At 57.2% G+C, this 17,514-nt stretch overlaps 6 protein-coding genes across 6 annotated transcripts in view; all 6 read right to left on the reverse strand.

Moving 5' to 3' along the window:
- The window catches only part of ABB37_03292 (hypothetical protein), a gene marked incomplete at its 3' end in the record, with an annotated part of 3,636 nt that extends 908 nt beyond the window's left edge, over positions 1-2,728 (reverse strand). The window contains exon 1 of the mRNA XM_015800595.1: positions 1-2,728. This exon is cut by the window's left edge and continues 908 nt beyond it. Within this exon, the coding sequence (XP_015660602.1) occupies positions 1-2,245 (2,245 nt within the window). The 5' untranslated portion in view covers positions 2,246-2,728.
- A 598-nt stretch (positions 2,729-3,326) lies between these two features.
- On the reverse strand, positions 3,327-7,832 carry ABB37_03293 (dihydroxyacetonephosphate acyltransferase (DAT); the record flags this gene model as incomplete). The annotated part of the gene is made up of 1 exon (XM_015800596.1): positions 3,327-7,832. One exon carries the CDS (start codon positions 7,830-7,832, stop codon positions 3,327-3,329), a length of 4,506 nt encoding a protein of 1,501 aa, XP_015660603.1.
- A 1,534-nt stretch (positions 7,833-9,366) lies between these two features.
- Positions 9,367-10,905, reverse strand: ABB37_03294 (putative pirin domain-containing protein; the record flags this gene model as incomplete). Its single annotated transcript, XM_015800597.1, has 1 exon — positions 9,367-10,905. Exon 1 carries the CDS (start codon positions 10,516-10,518, stop codon positions 9,367-9,369), a length of 1,152 nt encoding a protein of 383 aa, XP_015660604.1. The 5' UTR covers positions 10,519-10,905.
- A 391-nt stretch (positions 10,906-11,296) lies between these two features.
- On the reverse strand, positions 11,297-13,033 carry ABB37_03295 (hypothetical protein; the record flags this gene model as incomplete). The annotated part of the gene is made up of 1 exon (XM_015800598.1): positions 11,297-13,033. One exon carries the CDS (start codon positions 13,031-13,033, stop codon positions 11,297-11,299), a length of 1,737 nt encoding a protein of 578 aa, XP_015660605.1.
- Positions 13,034-13,824: 791 nt separating this feature from the next.
- Positions 13,825-15,653, reverse strand: ABB37_03296 (hypothetical protein; the record flags this gene model as incomplete). The annotated part of the gene is made up of 1 exon (XM_015800599.1): positions 13,825-15,653. Exon 1 carries the CDS (start codon positions 15,433-15,435, stop codon positions 13,825-13,827), a length of 1,611 nt encoding a protein of 536 aa, XP_015660606.1. The 5' UTR covers positions 15,436-15,653.
- A 935-nt stretch (positions 15,654-16,588) lies between these two features.
- On the reverse strand, positions 16,589-17,426 carry ABB37_03297 (hypothetical protein; the record flags this gene model as incomplete). Its single annotated transcript, XM_015800600.1, has 1 exon — positions 16,589-17,426. Exon 1 carries the CDS (start codon positions 17,300-17,302, stop codon positions 16,589-16,591), a length of 714 nt encoding a protein of 237 aa, XP_015660607.1. The 5' UTR covers positions 17,303-17,426.
- Positions 17,427-17,514: the final 88 nt, after the last annotated feature.

Raw genomic sequence — 17,514 nt, forward strand, 5'->3', positions numbered from 1 at the left:
GTGGGTAGAAGTCCTCGCCCGTCGCCGAGGTGACGTTGTTCCACTGGAAAGCACTCGACGCCGCCTCGGGACGACCAGAGAGGTAGCCCTCCAGCACCGAGTTCGACGTGTTCTTCTCCGCCGCGGTGCGCGACGCCTCCTGCGACAGCAGATGCATCCGCAGCACAATGTGGTCAAAGGTCAGCTGGCTGTTATTGGCAGCGGCCGTCACCTGCACCGGCAGTGGCCGCAACTGTGGAAACGCTGCCTGCACAATAAACCCCGACACAAGAAGCCCGTACAGCAGCAACAGGAACATGGAGATGGAGCGCAGCACCACACGCATCGTGCGGAACTTCGACCCGCTGAAGTAGCCGGGGCTCTGCAGCGACAGCAGCCGCGGCAGCGTGTAGGCGTAGAAGCCGTAGTCAAACAGGTAGCGGCGCAGGGCACCAGGCGGAAAAACGACTTGCCGCTTCAGTTGCACCTCTGCCCCACTGGCGTTGACGATGGTCATGCGTTGCATGTCGACGGACATGTCCAGACTCACCACATCCGGCGACTGATAGTTCTTCTCGTGCCCGTCCTCCAGCACCGTCGCCAAGGACGGCGACAGCAACAGGCCGGAGCTGGTGTACTTCCACAGCACGGAGCCGTTCACCGTGACGTCAAACTCGCGCACCAGGTCAATGGCCCGCGCAATGAGCAGCATGTCCACGCCGAAGAGCATCATGCACAGCTGAAGGTGGTGTCGGAAGAAGATCATCGCATTCACCAGCAGGAGTTGATACGGCATCACAAGCACAAGAAAGGGGAGGAGGGCGTCGAGGTGGCGATGCAGCCACGCGAAGGACCGCAGCGTGCGCGTGATGGCGCCGGACATGGAGAGCGTCGTGTGCGCAAACAGGTGTGGCAAGTTCAAATAGGACAGGATCAGTACACCCGACATGAGACCAAAGACAGGGCCCTGGGCGACGGCGAAGGCGACGGTGAAGAGTGCCACCATGACAAAGGCGATGTGCCGCATCGCGTGGATGTGGTGGCGCCACCAGTCATCCTCTACGTAGCACACAAACAACGCCGACATGGACGCGTTCGAGCCCTGCTGATACCCTGCGGCGTTGAGTAGCGGCGGTCGAGTCGCGCCGGCGGCGCGGCTGCCGCTATTCTCCCGCTGCGGCATCCCCGACTCGGGCGACAGCAACGGATTGGAGGGCGTGGAGACGGTGATGGAGTCACCGGACAGTGGGTCGGTGGTTGACGTGCGGTCCTTCGCCTTGCCGTCTGCATCGGAGGTAGTAGCCGCGATCGGCAAGACAGTTGACGCGCAGCCCGTGCGTGGATTCGAGACCGAGCTTGGCAACATCGCAACGAGCGGTTGAGTCGATGCCAGGGCCTCAACCTCCTTCGAGTTCACCGTGTTCACGTCGTCTTTGCTGTGCAGCTGCAGATTGCTCACGGAGGTATCGGTTCTGTGGTTCAACCGGTAAATGGCACGGCGGCGACGCAGCGGGGTGCTCTCCTCCGGGGCATCGCGCAACACCGTCGTCAGCACAAAGATGATCTGCACCGCAAACACCGTCCAGCTCGCCGTCGTCACCCACGGCTGTCGACCCGACCACTCCACAAACGCGTTGGTGTGGCACATCAGTAGCAGAACAATGGCGAGGACGACAGCCACCACTGCGCTTGTGGCAATGCGGGAGCCCTTGTTTAATGTGAAGCGCACACGGGCGCGCAGCAGCGGGTAGTCGAGATCGCGCTGCGTCGTATACGCGTCCACCATTGCCTCCGCCACGCAGTTCATCAGTTTGTGCCCTACGGTAGCGGCGGCGACGGCCAAGGTGACAAAAGGTACCATGCGAGACGCGATGGAGCTGAGGCCTGACACGAGCGTCCACACACTCGACGTACTGAACGGGCGCCGCTCCATCTCCTGTGCCACCGGCATCACTAACACCCACACAATGCGCTCAATAGCGGCATGGGTGAGGGCAAACACGATGAAAATAAATGGAATGTAGTAGACGCTGAAGAGGAGACGAACAAAGGTGTCCAGGTAGAAGGAAACCTCGTCCGGGAGGTAGAGCGAGCGCAGGGTGACATGGATGACGGCCATCAGCGAAACTGCTTGCTGCCGCAGTTGTGCGTACCGTCTCAACCCAAAGGACCACACACGGCGGAAGCTTCGCTGAACCGCCACTTTCGTGTTGCCTCGCTCTGAAGCCACCGGGGAGTTGGAGGTGTCACTGTCTCTACGATTCATGGGTGCGTAGGTGGCTTTGAGAAGAGTTTTTACTTTTTTGAAATGTTTTTTTTTTTGGTGAGAAAAGTGGTCAAAGTAGTATAAAGACGCGCTTATCTGTGTTTTCTTAAAAGAGGCTGTTGGTGAGAACCTTCGGCGTGGTACAGAGGGTGTATGAGCCGTTTGGGTGCGCGGACACACGTCGAGGAACTCGCAAATAAATAAAAAAAAAGGCAAAGAAAAGCAGGTGTTCAATTCAAAGAAGAGAAAAACAAGAAAGTATATGATGAGCGAGAGAGAGCTGGAGAGAGCCACTCGCTACTGTAAAAAATAATATTAATAATGACAACGCCTACAAGAGAGGCTTGCCGGAAAACGAACGAGTAAATGTGCCCACTTGATGCATCTGCCGTGAGAGACGTAAATGAGGTAAGGAATCTCCACACACACGGCCACGCGTTGGTGAACAGAGTGCGGATATATGTATGACAATCGGACTTCAGCTGCGGCGAAACAACACCAGCAGCAACAACAAAAGACGAAGCGAAAATACAGAGAAAAGGGAGCGTGATTGAAAAGAGAAAGATAATGGACATCACTGACCGTCTTCGTGCACCAAACAGGCAATGTAGCTTCAAAAGAGGCAGCACTCGATGCGCTCACCGAGGATGGCGCGACCTCTTTCTCACATTGCGTCGCAAAGAGAAACAATAATAAAAAGGTAAATTACGCGCCACTCCGATGCAGACGACGGCGACCGCAACATCTGGCGGTAACATCGTTGAGTTTACGTGGAAAACAACTACTCAACAATAGCACCTCCACCACAAGTACACACACACACACACACACACATAGCACAAGATCCGATCAGAGGGCTTTAAAAGAAGATCCAAAAGGAGGCAATCAACCACTAGACGACGAACGTAACAGGATTCGGTTTGCTGAAGAGGAGGCTGACCACCGCCTTTAATATTTGCTAGAAGAGATTAACAATTTAAAAGAGAAGAATTTAGCCAAAATAAATGTCTTTCAACTACGCCGCACACAAACCAGCACTCGCACCCGCCCGCACTGAAATAAACAACAACAAACTATAACGTTAGATTTTCGAGGGTTGAGTGAGCTGACGGTACACCTTCAGCACCCGCTCCCTCACCACATCCGCGTTCACCGCACCCTTTGCTTCCACGCCGGGGTACCAGAGGAACTTCTGTACCTGCGACGCCAACACATCCAGTCGCTCCAGCGCCTTTGCCTGACCAAGCTCACCCACCTTGTACGTCACAATGCCTTGGCTCGGTGGGCTCTTCTTCTTCGTATCGGTCGTCGCGGGTGGCGAGGGCGGTGGCGAAAAACGACCCAGCTGCAGCACGGAAAGCGAAACGAGACTCTCGTAATAGTGCTGCAGCGTTTCCTTGTTAGCGGTGACGGCGTAGTTGAGCTGATGCTCCTCGTACAAGGAGCGACACGCCTTCTGCGTGGTGCTGACGACGTCCGCAGCGCCAAGCGGCAGACCAGGGAATGCGTTTAACAAGGTCAGTGACGTGAGGAGCACGGCGTAGAGCGCCTCGATGTGTGGGCAGATGAGCTGCAGCAGAAAGTAATAGTACTCCGTGACAGGCAGACTAGTGAAAGGGCCGTGGCTGTCAGGCGGCGCTGCTTCTCCGGCAGAGGCAGATGCCCGCTGCGCTGCGGCTGCGACGGCGGCCGCCGATGGCTGATGACGCTGCAGACGACTCACCGTGCACTCCAGCCATGAGGCGAAGCTCACTGGCGAGCTCGCCGCGTAGTTGGGGAACTCGGTAGACAGCAGGCGCTGCAGGAGCTGCGAGTGATTCGCCAAAACATCGGACTTCACCGCGAGGGTGCCACACACCGTCGCGCGCTCCGCCGTGGGCGGGTGATGAGGCATCGTCGGCGTGCCGAAGGCTTGCGCGACCACCGCCACGAGCGCCTCGTCGATGCAGACATGGATGAGCTGATTCGTGCTGATGTTCAACCCGAGGCGGGTCACAACGTTGTCAGGCTGCTGGTAGGACACTGTTGACATGCTGTTCGTCAGGTGCGCGAAGGCGCAGAGGTTGCCCAGCGCCGTCTTCACCACACGGTCTGCGCTCCACGTAGCGGCCTCCACGCAGAGACGGGCGCCCCGCTCCAACAGAATTCCACGCAGCCACGTCACACCCTGCTCCATCACAGGTAGCGGAACACCAGCAGCTTCGCTTGACGACTGCGCTGCGTCGACGGTCGCGACGGAAGTGGAGGGAGAGGAAGAAGTCGTCGCCGTTGCCCCCGCCGAGACCGCGCCAGCGTCCTTCCCTCCCCCTTCAACTCTGGGCGTCCTTGTGTAGTAGTAAGGGCTGAGGCACTCGAGGAGCGCGGCGACCATGCTGGCGGGGGTGATGACAATGTTGCGCTGCAGCTGGTACGTCAGGTGCCACGCAACGCTGTTGAGGATGGACAGCGGCGTTGGCGAGTCCAGCTTGATGATGGTCGGTGTCGTGTGGAGCGGCAAAGACTCACGCGATGGCAGGTCGCCTGCACGCACCTCGGTGCCGGCCGTGGAGCGGGCAGCTGGTGTCGCGCCACCGGCACTTGGCACCTGGCCCACCTGCGTCGCGTCGATTGACTCAGTTTTGGGCTGGTACGGTAGCGGACACTGTCGCGGGTGCTCCTTCAGTGACCGCAGCGAAATCGCGTCCCCGAGGTGCAGGTGGATGCTCCCGTGCACGCGCTTCAGCGTACTGCTAGCCTTGAAAAAGTTTGCAAGGTTCTCCTTCGGCTTCGGGACGCCCAGCAGCTCCTTCGCGTACATGGTCGCCTCGAGCAGTTCGTCATACGAGAGACTCACGGGAATAAAAAGTACGTCGTCGAGTTCTCGCTGCGACGGATCGAAGAAGGTGTCGCAGACGAACTTCAAGATGCCCTTCTTTGGCGTCATTGTCTTGCCGGTGCGGCTGCGCGTGCCTTCAATGAAAAACTCCATCGGGCGATGACTCAGCATCAGCTGCCGAACATACTCTTTGAAGAGTGCCGTGTAGAGGGCGTCGCCGCGGAAAGTGCGACGGATGAAGAAGGCACCGCTGCCACGCATCAGCGTCGCAAGCGGACCCAAACTCAGAAATCCATCGCCAGCCACAATGTGGGGGAGGGGCGACTGCATCTCGGCCAACAACAAAGACAAGCTGAGAAAGTCCACGTACGACCGATGCAGCGGTACGTACACCATCGCCACACGCGGCATTTCCAGCTGCCGGTGCATACGCTCAAAGGCACCGTGGTTGACGCTCATGCGCTGGTACATGCACTTGAAGATCTCACGCACCGTCAGCCCCATCACACGACACTGTGGGTGGTTCAAGGTGTCACCAGCGACGAGAAGAATCCGTTTTGCCTGCGCCTCCACCTCCGCCTTGGTCGCGCCGTCTCTGGCCGCGAGGGCTGTCATAAGCCGTTGAAGATGCGGCTGCGCGAGAATGGCGGCCATCGTTTTGGGGGTCATACCGGGTGTTATGTCGGTACGCCAGCCGTTCGAGGTCAGTGCGGTGCGGTGCAGAAAAGTGGCGCAAGGGAAGTACCGCCGCGTGAGAGAGGGAAAGGGTGGGATGCGCTCCTCACCGCGGTAGATGAAGTCGTTTGTGAAGCTGCGCCGCGGCTCGGGAAAACCGAATGGCACCGTTGCGGCTGCATCGGAGGGTGGCTTTGCCAAAGCGCCCTCCACGACAGAGGCTGGTGCGGTGCTGTTGGGGTCTGCTACAACCGCCGTGGGCTTCACGCCTGCAATGCTTGCAATGTCGACCCCCGGCGCACCAGCGAGACGGCGAACCTGCGATGACGGCTCCTCCTGTGCGCGCTGCAAAACGGAGCTGGCGAGATGCACCAAGACGGATCTCGCGATGACGGAGATGTAGGCCTCCCAGTCTACCTCCGTCAACGCCACACACTGGTGGTAGGGCATGAGGGAGTAGTGCATCGTGAGGCGGCGCAGCATATACTGGTAAACGGGAACGTTGAAGTCGTCGAGGCAGTAAGGAGGCAAGGCAAAGGACGAAGACGAGGACGCACGCCGGCGGAGGGCAGTAGCTGCAATGACGGCCTTTTTCTGCGCAGCCGCGGCACGAGCAGCGCTGGTGATGCTGTTCAAGGTGTCGTCCAGCTGATGCACACACGCTTGCATCTTGCGTGTCATCTCTGCACCGTGGAAGTCGTCCGTGACACGCTGACGCTGCTGATAAGCACGCCATCCTTCCAGAAGGTAGGTCGGGCATCGCGGCTCGGGTCCGAAGTTCACGACGTCCTGCAGGCTAAATGGAAACTGCAAAATCGGAGCAGGTGTGACCACGCCAGCCACAGGGAAGGCCGCACAGATGTGCTTCGCAAAGCGTCCATAGTAGCCCATCAAATACTCGCCAAACATACCCCACACCAGCGACGCCTCTGCTGGTTTGTGAGATTCGGCGATAGCGAAAGACGCCATGTGATGACGCGTGGGTTGCGCCGACGTCCGTGTGCCGTGACCCTTTCCGGTTGTTGCCAAGTCAGAAAAGTCGTCGCTGCACTCGGGGAGTTCGCCGCACCGCAGAAAGATATGCCCCAGCAGCGCTGCATTGAGGGCAACATCGACAGGCGTGATGGTGGCTGGCTCACTGCGGCTGACAGGGAAGTGACGGAGCACCCCCAGCACGTTCGTCGCGCACAGCACCGGCAGCGCACCCCCGTGCGAGATTCCCGCGGGGCCCTCCACCGCGACTTCGGTGGCGCCGAACTCAAGCGCCGGCGGGTCCATGGCGTGTACGTAGGCGAGCTGCACAAACCACTCCACCGAGGTCGACACCTCCGCTGCGACAGTCTTGACCATGGCACACGCAGCCGCACGGTAGACTTCATCAGCAAGAACAACAAGACTGCCTTGCCGCTTCCGAGGAACGGAGTCGGGAGGTGAGGAAGAAGAAGGCGGGCGACGAGGTGCAGGAGCCGCAACAGTGAGGTGTGGGTTTACCCCCCACACCGCACGCAGGAATGTCTCATACGGCTGCAGCGCGGCTGCCGTGTCGGTGCCGAGAGACTGCGCGTTAAGCACTAGAACAAACACCGAGTCCTCCACCGCCAGTACACCCGCGGCGATTGCAGCGGGCACGTCTGTGCTCGGGTGGTGGCGCACGTCGATCCGTCGCATCATCGGTCCAATTTCTTCCACTTTGGGTGACACACCGCCGTAGAAGAACTGAGTCATGTGTGTCACGGTTGCTACCGGACGCGGCGCACGACGCTCGCGCATCTTCGCCGCAATTTGCGTCAGCGCCGTTGCGAACGCCGCCTGCCCCATACCCGTCGCAGCGCTCGCGCGATCGGAAGTTGGGGAGGGCGGCGCGGCGGCTGCAGCATCAGAAGGAACAGAGGAGCTCTCGTTGGAGTGCCCTTCCTGCATCGAATTCGGCGTTGCTGTCGGTGGGACATTCCACACCACCACACGGCAGTTCTGCGGCACCAGGGGGGAAGTGGCGAGTGCAGACACGTACGTGGCACTGACAGCGTCCACTGTCGTCAACAAGACCACCTGCGTGCACTGCTCGGGGAGCGTCAGGTGCGTTGTGGGGAATGCCATCGTGTTGCCTTTCATAGGAGAATAAATAAAAAAGGGATTTTGCTTGAAGAACAGAAAAGAGTCGATTTGCAAAAAAAAAATTCCGAAAAGGAAACGTACAAACGCCGATCGATCCTAAACGCCACTGGGCTGATACAGCTACGTGTTTTCGGATGTGAGAACCACCCTTCGTAGCCCAAAAGCTGTCGTTGATGTTTCTTTCTCCCCCCGTTTCAAACGATAATAATGAACACTGGCAAGTGCTACGCACGTGCGTGTGACTAGGAGCAAGAGAAAAGGTAACGATCAGCGCCGGGCTCAGCGGCGGGAGAGCTTTCAGTGCAATTCCCAGTTCTTGTCAGAACCCTTTGAATTGACTACCGCGACTCGGTATACGCCCGCTGAATGAGAGGCAAACGAGCGGCTCCTATAAGTGGGTGGAAGACGCGTACGAAAAAGAGCGCGAAAAAAAAAGAATAACTTTTTCCAACTTTGGAATTATTTTTGATGACAACACCGATAGTCTCCACAGCAACAGTATGGAAAAGAATAAAGAGAGCGAGAGAGAGAGAGAGACAGGGGGGTCTTTTCAACTAATGAGCGGTTTAAACACTTTATCAGAAAACCCATCGGAATGAGTTTCTCCTTCTCGAAAGAGAACAAGACACAACGCTTGCGCTTGCGCTTCATTGCGTTAGGCACCCGCCAACAACAACAGCCATAACTCACGTCAATATAATCCCCCCGAAACACGCAACGCAATGACTGTCTCCAATTACGATAACAGCCACAGAGCACAGAGAATAGCAACGCTAGAAGAAAACACAAGTGCGTCTTCACCGCTTTACATCCAGCGATTGCCAGTAAACCAGTTCATCTCAGTTCTTAGCTTCCGGTTAACTTTGATGTATGTCCGTTCGTACGAGAATGTCGAGAAAGTAAACTGGAGAAACAATCTACCAGAAACAATAGAAAAACATATATATTAGCGTCCGGCAATAATAATAATAGTAATAATAGTAGTAATAATAATAAAAGTAATAATCACAGTCGCAACAATAGGTCTTTAAACCTTCTCTGCTCCGCTTCTGCTGCGCAGCGCTGCGCTCACGGCTCGGTGCAGCCTTCACGCTCTACTTTGCGTGTGCCACACAAGCCCGCAGCAATCAGATAGCAATAACAGTAAAACACGACGAGCGCGGCGCCAACGGAGGCGAGCAGGCAGCACAGTGCAGGAGACGACAGAGAAGCACTCGGGGATGAATTGTGAACTGTGGAGGGGCGGCCATGCAACCAGCGCACGCCAAAACAAGAGAACAGAAGAATGAAATGACGGAAAGAACGAGGCTGGCGCCGAGCCGGGGGAGGTCCCCCCGAGCGTGCGCATATACGAACACAGAAAACAAAGAGAAGAGAAGACATAATAAAGAATGGGTCCCAACAAAGGGGGTGGGGTGAAGGTGAATAGGCGGAGCGAGCTCCATGAGAGCGCTATGCAAATCAGACCAGGGGAAGAGAAGGGCGAATCGCGTGAGGCACACCGGCACACCACGCCTCACTCCTGCGGCTTCTTCGGCTGCGGCGGCGGCTGCTGCTTCGCCGACTCCTCCGCCTTGTTGGGCGGGAACTCCTTGCGGCCGCCCATGTGCACCGCGTGGCGCGGCATGTCGCGGGGGTGCGCGTGGTCGCCGCTCTCCCACGGCCACCCGCCAAACTCCGTGCGGCGGTAGTCCGCGAAGCACTGCATGATCTCCTCGCGCGTGTTCATCACGAAAGGGCCGTGCTTCACCACCGGCTCACCAATCGGACGCCCCTGCAGCACCAGCACCTCCGCGGGCTCGTCCACAGCCCCCAGCACAAGCGGCACCTCCGCCGCCACGCGCGCACCGTTCATCGGGGCCACCACAGCCTCGCCACCGCCGATCTCCAGCTGGCCGCCCTTCACAAAGTACACCGCGCGCGTCGACGACGCACCGCCACGCGCAGCAGGCAGCGTCACCGCGGCGTTGGCGGGGATGTCCACCGTCCACACAGCGACGTCCGAGTCGGGTGCGGCAGCCCAGCTGTCCGGCGGCGGCGGCAGCGGCGTCACGCCCTCCAGCTCGCCCGCGATCACTTTCGACATGGCCTTCTCCGCAGGCGTCGCGGCGCCCGCGCGCAGCGGCAGCGTCGGCAGCTCCGCCATCGGCGTCTCCTCCTTCCAGAACATCGAGAAGTACGGCGTGCACATCTTGCTCTTGCGCGGCAGGTTCAGCCACACCTGGAACAGCTGCAGCGTGTTCGGCCGGTCCGGGTGCAGCAGCGGGAACATCTCCGCGTGCTGGATGCCGCCACCAGCGGTCAGCCACTGCGTGTCGCCCTCGCCGTAGCGCGCCGTGCACTTCACGCTGTCCGAGTGGTCCACCAGCCCGGTCCGCGTCACCGTGATCGTCTCGAAGCCGCGGTGCGGGTGCGCAGGGAAGCCAGGCACCGTTGTGCCGTGGTACATGCTCCACCCGCCCTCGTAGCTGAAGTCCGACCCGATGTCACGTGACCTGAGCAGCTTCGGGTCCGGCCCCAGCGTGTCCTTCGTGCTCGCAGGGTAGGTGTCGTTGTGGTACATGCAGAACAGAAAGGGGTCGAAGGTCTTGAAGGGCGAGCGGCCAAGCGCGAACACCTCGCGGATCACCTTCGTCGCCGGCGCAGTCGTCGAGGCGGGAGCGGCCATGTCTGCACGCGGGGGGAGTGACGTCGGCGTGCGGGGAGAGGAGGGGGTGGCGAGCAGCGAACCGTTCGCGGACGATGTTGTCACGGAGGCGAAGCGCGGGACAGCAGCGAGGAGGACGGCGAGGGTGAGCGACGCGAGAAGCACTGCCGCGAGGTGGGTGAAGGACGTCGTTGGGGGGTGGGGTGCGTCGACGGTGCGAAAGGCAGCCGTGACAAGCGAGGGGGAGCGAAAGAAAACTGTCGGCGTGCGCCGGGGGGTATGGAGAGGGGAAAGCAAAGGAGAGAGGAGGGAAACTAAAAATGAGGTAAATAGGGTGAAGTGGGGTGAATGGCTGGGAGCACAGTGAAGTGCGGGGATGGACAGACGAAGTGCGCAAGTCGAGAGATCTGCGGCGCCGCGGCAGTGCCCAGTCATCGGAAAGCAGCAGCAGAGAGGAAGAGCGAGGGTGTGGGAAGAGAGAGGGGACAGTGACGACGAGGAGACGCGGCCCGCGAGAGCAGGGGCCAATGAAAGGGGAGAGCGCCAAGCCCCCGGGGAAGCAAGCGCGGGGCGTGTGGGAGAAAAGGGTGACGCGGAAGGCGGCCTCCCGCCACTAACCCGTGACTGTTGTAGGTGTATTTGAGCTTCGCTGGTGATGTGTATCTGTTGACCACAATTCAGTTGTCTTGCTCACAATGTTGTTTAGAGGAGTGCGGCAGTGATGTGTGCCGCTCGCTTCTCGCAGCACTGACGTGGTTCGTAGGGGCAGCGGGGTAGAATGCCTTGGCACCATTGTTTGTCACCGGTAGCTGAGTGTAATACCAAACACTGCTCTCAACGAGCACTGCAGCGCGTGTAGGGCAAGTCGACATTCATCGATGTCGGCAAAGTTGATGAGGAAACCGCGTAAGGTGCGGTCGAACTCGACGTGCGTCGCGTGAAACAAACCCGTGAAGAGGCTTGTTACGAGAGGGGTTGCGATCATCACGTTCGGGCCGATGAGGAGTCTGGTGGTGCGAACACGCGGGTCGTGCGGAGCAAGCTTCGCGACGAGCTGAAACCGTGCGTCGGACACTCGAGTGACAAACGCCTCCCACCACAGATCTTCGTGCACGGCGCGTTGCTGCATTATTGTGTCGTTCTCCGTTGTGTTCTCTGGAGACATCCTTAGCAGATGGCTTCGTTGCTCTGTCCTCGTGGCGGCGCTTTCGTTTACGGAGTTGCGCTCGCCGGTTGATGTGGCTTGCTGTTCTGTGCTGCGCAATGTGCGTCTATAGCGCCAGTAGGACCGCACAAGGTTCTCCACAGAGAGCCCATCTGCCCAACGATAGAACAACCCGGCAGCTTCTGCGGTGGTGAACTGAACGCTGACAAACGTGTGAGCTGCCCTACCGGTGACGACGTTGCTGTGACGTGTTTCGATGCACTCCACTGCACCGAAGTGGTGCACGTGGGCGAAGATCAAGTCGTCCAACACCGTCGACAAGGCTGGAAATTTCATCGTGTCGGTATCATTGGGTTGGGCCGCGTTGTCATCGTCTAGTGACGATGACGATGACGAATACGAGGAATAGGATGAGTACGAGTACGAGTACGAAGAAACCGATGCAGCGCGAGAGCCGCTTCGGCGAGCGTCTTCAACTCTTTCATCCGCGCTGTTCAAAGCGGGTAGTGATGCCGACCGTGTGGAAGGTGCGAGTGGTGGGACGTCTTGCAACTTACGTGAACTACTGCTGTTGGATTTCGAGCTGCGTGTGTTGCTGCTGTCTTGATGTCCATTTTGACCTCTCCCACCATTGCTGTCGTCGCCGACGAACGTGGAAGGTTGCTGTAGAACGCCATCGACGCTGTCAGAGTGCAACGGCGTCACCACCGCCGTCGAAATTAAAGTGAGCAGCACGCGCCGGTAATCAGTGGAGGGTGCGTTCAAAAGCAAGGCTAAATCCTCCAACTCGTCTGCGCAGCACTGCGAGTAGGTCTCCCAGTAGGCGTTCCATTTTTGCGGAGAAAGCGGTACCGGTGGTTCATGGTCACTCGCCGACGAACTGCCATTAACACGTTGCCCGTTGGGATCTAGCCGTTGAATTACGGGTGCTCTTTCCGTGTCGGTGTGCGCCTCTACTGCACGGAGCAACTTCCACGGATTAGGGGATATGCAGGGTGTCTCAGTGGCCGTGGTCGACGTTGGGCAATTCCACGCAGCCTTCACAACATCCCGATTATTGGAACGCGGATGGTTCCCTAGTCGCGATTTTGGCGTGTCCTTGACAAAAGGCTTGTCATTAAATGGCAATCGCAGGCACCCTCGCCGCCATTGCGCGGCAGCAAACTTCTCTCTGGCGGCAATCCACTCCGCATCCTCGGCCGAGGGTGCTACGGGAAGGCTTGCAGAAGGTGCTGAGAACGCATCGGACGGCGTGGAGGAGCGTTGACGCTTTCGTGGGACAGGCGAAGGATTTGCCACGCTTGTGGGACTCATCTGAGGCGAAATGCTCTCTTCACACTCGCGCTGCGCAGAAGAGCTGCCTATCATCATCAAATGGCTCGATTACAATAATTTACGATTCATTCACGTTAATTGGATGTGAAGATGCTGGAACCCGTTGTCGGGCGAGTGCGCCTCTGCCAGCCGAAAATGAACGGATAACACCTTAAAAAAGAACGAAGCCAATCAAACACACGAAGAGGGAGCTGCTTCTCCGTGACGTGAAGTGGCAGCCACTCGAAACCTTTTCTCTCCCTGTACGATGAGGAAGAAGGAAATCAACGCGATAAAAACAACGACAAGGTAACAGGCGTCAAGAAGAGAGCAGAATGCAGCGAGCAGCGAGGTCGTGCTCGTTTGATCTCATCAGAGCAATAGCCCTCATCCTTAGAGCAACGCAAATCAAACAAGCAGAAAACAAAACACACCCGCTTTCGCGGCATGAAGGGTAATGAGGACACGGCAACGTAATGCACACTCCTCTTGTTTTACCACCACGTTGGATTTACTTTTTGCGAAAAGCGCATCTGAGTGGGGTGGGAAGAGGGGGTCACGAGAAACTGCGTGGAAGATCTCTTAAAGCCCAACAACTACCAACAAGCAAGCAATACCATTTCCGTCTGCTAAGGTGCATGTTGAGGTTTTTTGGTTTGCCTTTTTTCCTTTTAAAACAAGAGCCGGGCAACGGCGTCCGGTGACAAACACAGCGTAAACAAGACGTGAACAGTCCACGTAGCATTGGATGAAGTGAACGTTCATCCACGCGATTGCAGCGTCCAAAACATATATATACGTACTTGATGCTTCTTCACAATACAGTGGCAACACTTATTCTTATTGTTTTACGCCTGCTCGTCTTCTTCCTCTCCGTATTCGAAGTCCTCCTCATCGTTCCAGTTGTTCGCGTCGTTGGGCATTCCCTGTTGATGCTGCTTCTTCGCGCGCTGCTTTCGGTTTACCAAGAGCTCCTCATCGCTCTCGCTAAACTCCTCCTTCACTTCTGGCTCCTCCTTCTCCGGCACCGTAGCGGCGGCTTTCTTCTTCTTGTTTTTATTCTTGTTCTTCCCCTTTCGGCCGCCCTCATCCTCGTCCTCTTCCATTGGGGGAGGCGCAGAAGTGCCTTTCTTGGCTGCGCCACCAGCAGCATTCTTCTTGCTCCTCTTCCCCTTGCCACCACGACCACCTCCGCGACCGCCATCTTCGTCATCGCTGCCGTCGTCGACGCGCAGCTTCAGCAGCTCTGCCGTCAAATCATCCTTCGGCGCTGCTGCTACCGTTGCGGCGTCTCGTTCCGTGTGCTTGCGCGCCCTCTCCATCAGCGGCACCGCATCACCATCGCTGTCATCACTCTCATCGCTGCTGTGCCGGCCACCACGGTCTTTCTTGCCGCCTTTTCCGCCGCCTTCCTGCTTCCTGCGTCGGCCCCCACTTGCGGCCGCGTCGTCCACATTGCGGTGGTGGTTGTTGTTGCTCATGCTGGACGCTTGATCCGTGTCTTTCTCGTCACTGCTGGCGGCGACCTTTCGCGAGGCGCCCCGCACCCCTCCGGTGGCGGACGACGCCGACGTGGTCGTCGTGGTAGGAGCCGCATTTCCCCCAGACGCCTCGTCTCTGCCGTGGTGCGCGTTGGCCTTCGACACCGCATTCGCATCCAGCACGACGTCGTCGTCGCCTACCCCCGAGACGGCGGCGTCCACCATGTGCGTGGTGCTCCCCGGCGGTAACTTCTCCTTCACAAAGGTGTCCAAGTCACGAAACAGACTCGGCTGCATGACGAAGAGGAGAGAGTAGGCGCCGCCACCGCGACCGTCAGAGCCGGCTGCTGCCGCCAGATCCTTCTCGACCACCTCCGCGTCGTTCTCGCTGCACCACGCACGCAGCTTGTCCAGTGCCTCTGCTGATGTGGTGGTGCAGCGAATCTTCATGTTGGCGCGCGCAATCGGGATAATGTCGGCATCAATCAGAGAACGAATTAGCCCAAGTGCCTGTTTTTTGACGGGCTGGTCCAGCTTCACCGCGGCGCCGATCGAGCGCAGCGCCTGCTCAATGACCTGCGCAGGGAAAGGGTGCTGTGTTTTGGTGCTGACGCACTTCTGCGAAATGATAATGGCAATGTCCTTAAACATTTCATCCACCTCGGCGGTGCGCTCCTGCTGCGCCACCTGCAGCTCGCCGTGATCCAGCATAAACTTGATCGCCTCCTGCTCCGTCGTTTTTGGTCCAAAGACCGCCTCAACATCTTTTTCCGAGGCAAGGTGACCACGCGCGACGCTCGTGAAGATGCGCTCCACCTGGAGCACCTCATCAAGCCGCGTCTCTGTTCCACTGCGGTATGAGATGACCTTGTTCTTGTAACACGCAACTTCGAGCTTGACGCCGTTCTTTGAGTAGCGGACCACCGCAATGTTCGTGTGTCGCCGCTGCGACAGGGGAACCTGCATGCGTGCGCTCATATTGACCTTCTTTTTTTAACGCTCTCGTTACTACCTTTTTACGTTTATGGTGTTACTCGTTTACAAACGAGAAATCTCTAATAATCCAAAATAAAGGCTATTTGCTGTGGAACGGAACGGCAGCAGCATAACAGGAAGAAGGGGCACCGACATCCACGCAAATACGAGTCAAAGCACAAAGGAATATGACGAATCCTTGAGTACACGTCTCAATATCCTTTCGTTCAGTGCACCAACCCGCATGTGAGTCGAAGGGTGAAGGTCAGAGAGAACAAAAAGCGTTGGAAGAAGAAGAAGAGAGGAGGAAAAATGGGACGGGAATATGCAAAACGGCCGTTTTCGTTTTGCTGGAGGCATTCAAAAACAATATATATATATATATAAGGACATTTCTTTTTGTTTGGCAGATGAGGTAAAGTCAGCACACAAGAACGTTCTCGAAGGCAGTCCTTACGCAGCACAAGGGTCCGATGAAAGGTTTCTTCTTTGCGTGTGGGTGTGTGGACTGCTAACCAAAGCTGACGTCGCTGCAATGCACACTGGCCATTGGTGCAGCAGGAAACTAAGCTCTGATAAACCCCTCCTTCCTGCTTTTTCAAGTTGAAAGCGTCGGCTTTGAGGAACTGACGGGCGTAACAACAGAAAAAAGGGGAGAAAATAGCTCTCACAATGAGCTTCAGTGCGTTTCTCGCGCGCACGAGAAAGGGACCTCCGACAAGACGACCATTTGGCAAACAAACCACAAAACAGAACGGGGAAAACCACATGCATACAATCTAAAGGCACAGGTGGTAACCCCACGGAGATGATGAAAAAAAAAAGAGTAAAATGAAAAGTAAGAAATAAAGAACACCCACAAATCATCACACCATCAAGAAAAATCACAGTTTTTGAGAGAGGAAGTATCGCGGTCCTTTTTTGTAGTAACGCTCCACCGCAGCTGTCCATTGCGGATCGCGTCTGACCTCTGCAAAGGTGAAAACACGCAAAGCAGCAAAAACAAAGGAAAAAAAAACAGTCGACGAATGCAAAAGAAAACTCGGCTGACGGCACAAAAAGTGCACACAAATGTTGAAATACAAACACAGCACCATCGTTTCCCTTTTCGCCCTTCTTTTCAAATTCTTCATATCTTCGAAATACACACCTATAGCTACGCCGGCATGCGGCCGAATTTTTCGCGGTACTGCGTCAGCTTCTCGTCCTTCACTCGCACCAGTTCCTCTAGCTTCACAATCTTCTCCGACAGAATGGATACCGTTTCACGCAGTTCTTGAATGGTGTAGTCCTTTTCCCGTACTAGATGACTGAGGTTCTTCACCTCCTCGCTCGATCGTGCTGGCGGCGTTCCAGCGGAAGGCGGCGGCGGCGGCGCAGGAGGCGCCTGAGGAGCAGGAGCGGCGGCCGATGGGCCACGGCTTCCCCTCGCACTGCCATTCGCAGACGTGGGGTAGTCAATGAAGTGCGCCTGCTCATAGGTCTGCAGCTCATTCGCCGCACGCATCTCCTCACGCCGCTGCTTAATCTGGGCTATTTTCATGCGCAGCGCACGGAGAAAGCGCTCAATCGCGCCGGGCACCGCGGAGACGATGTCTTCCACCTCCTCTGCTGGCACCTCAAAGTACAGTTTGCGCAGCACCTTCGCGTTGAGGGTGTTCCAGTTGTCTAGCTTCTTCTCGTGCGACATGGCCGGCACGTAGTTGTGCAGGTCAACCAGTTTGGGGAAGAAAAACTTGAGAATCTCCGCAACGGAGCAGCCATCGGCAAAGTCGCGGGCGATGTTACGCTTCGACCGGGAGATCGGGATCTCGTCCACCCACGTGTAGAGCTCGTGCAGGTCTTCCTCGCTAAATGGAATGGCCGCCATTTCCTCCGGCCTGTAAAGGCGTCTCAGGCGTGCGATTTATGTAGTGGTCCGCAGAAGGCGGAGATGCGTGAGAGCGCAGAAACAACACTAGTTGGTGTTGATTTTTTCGTAGAGTACCTTGTGCTGTAAGAGGCGGCGAGCAGAATAAGAAGAGAGTAAGAGAGAGAGAGAGGAAGACGATGAAAGTGGCACTGATGGTGAAGCCGATGAAA

This window comes from Leptomonas pyrrhocoris, assembly GCF_001293395.1.
Source record: "Leptomonas pyrrhocoris isolate H10 chromosome Unknown, whole genome shotgun sequence".
Lineage (NCBI taxonomy): Eukaryota > Euglenozoa > Kinetoplastea > Trypanosomatida > Trypanosomatidae > Leptomonas > Leptomonas pyrrhocoris.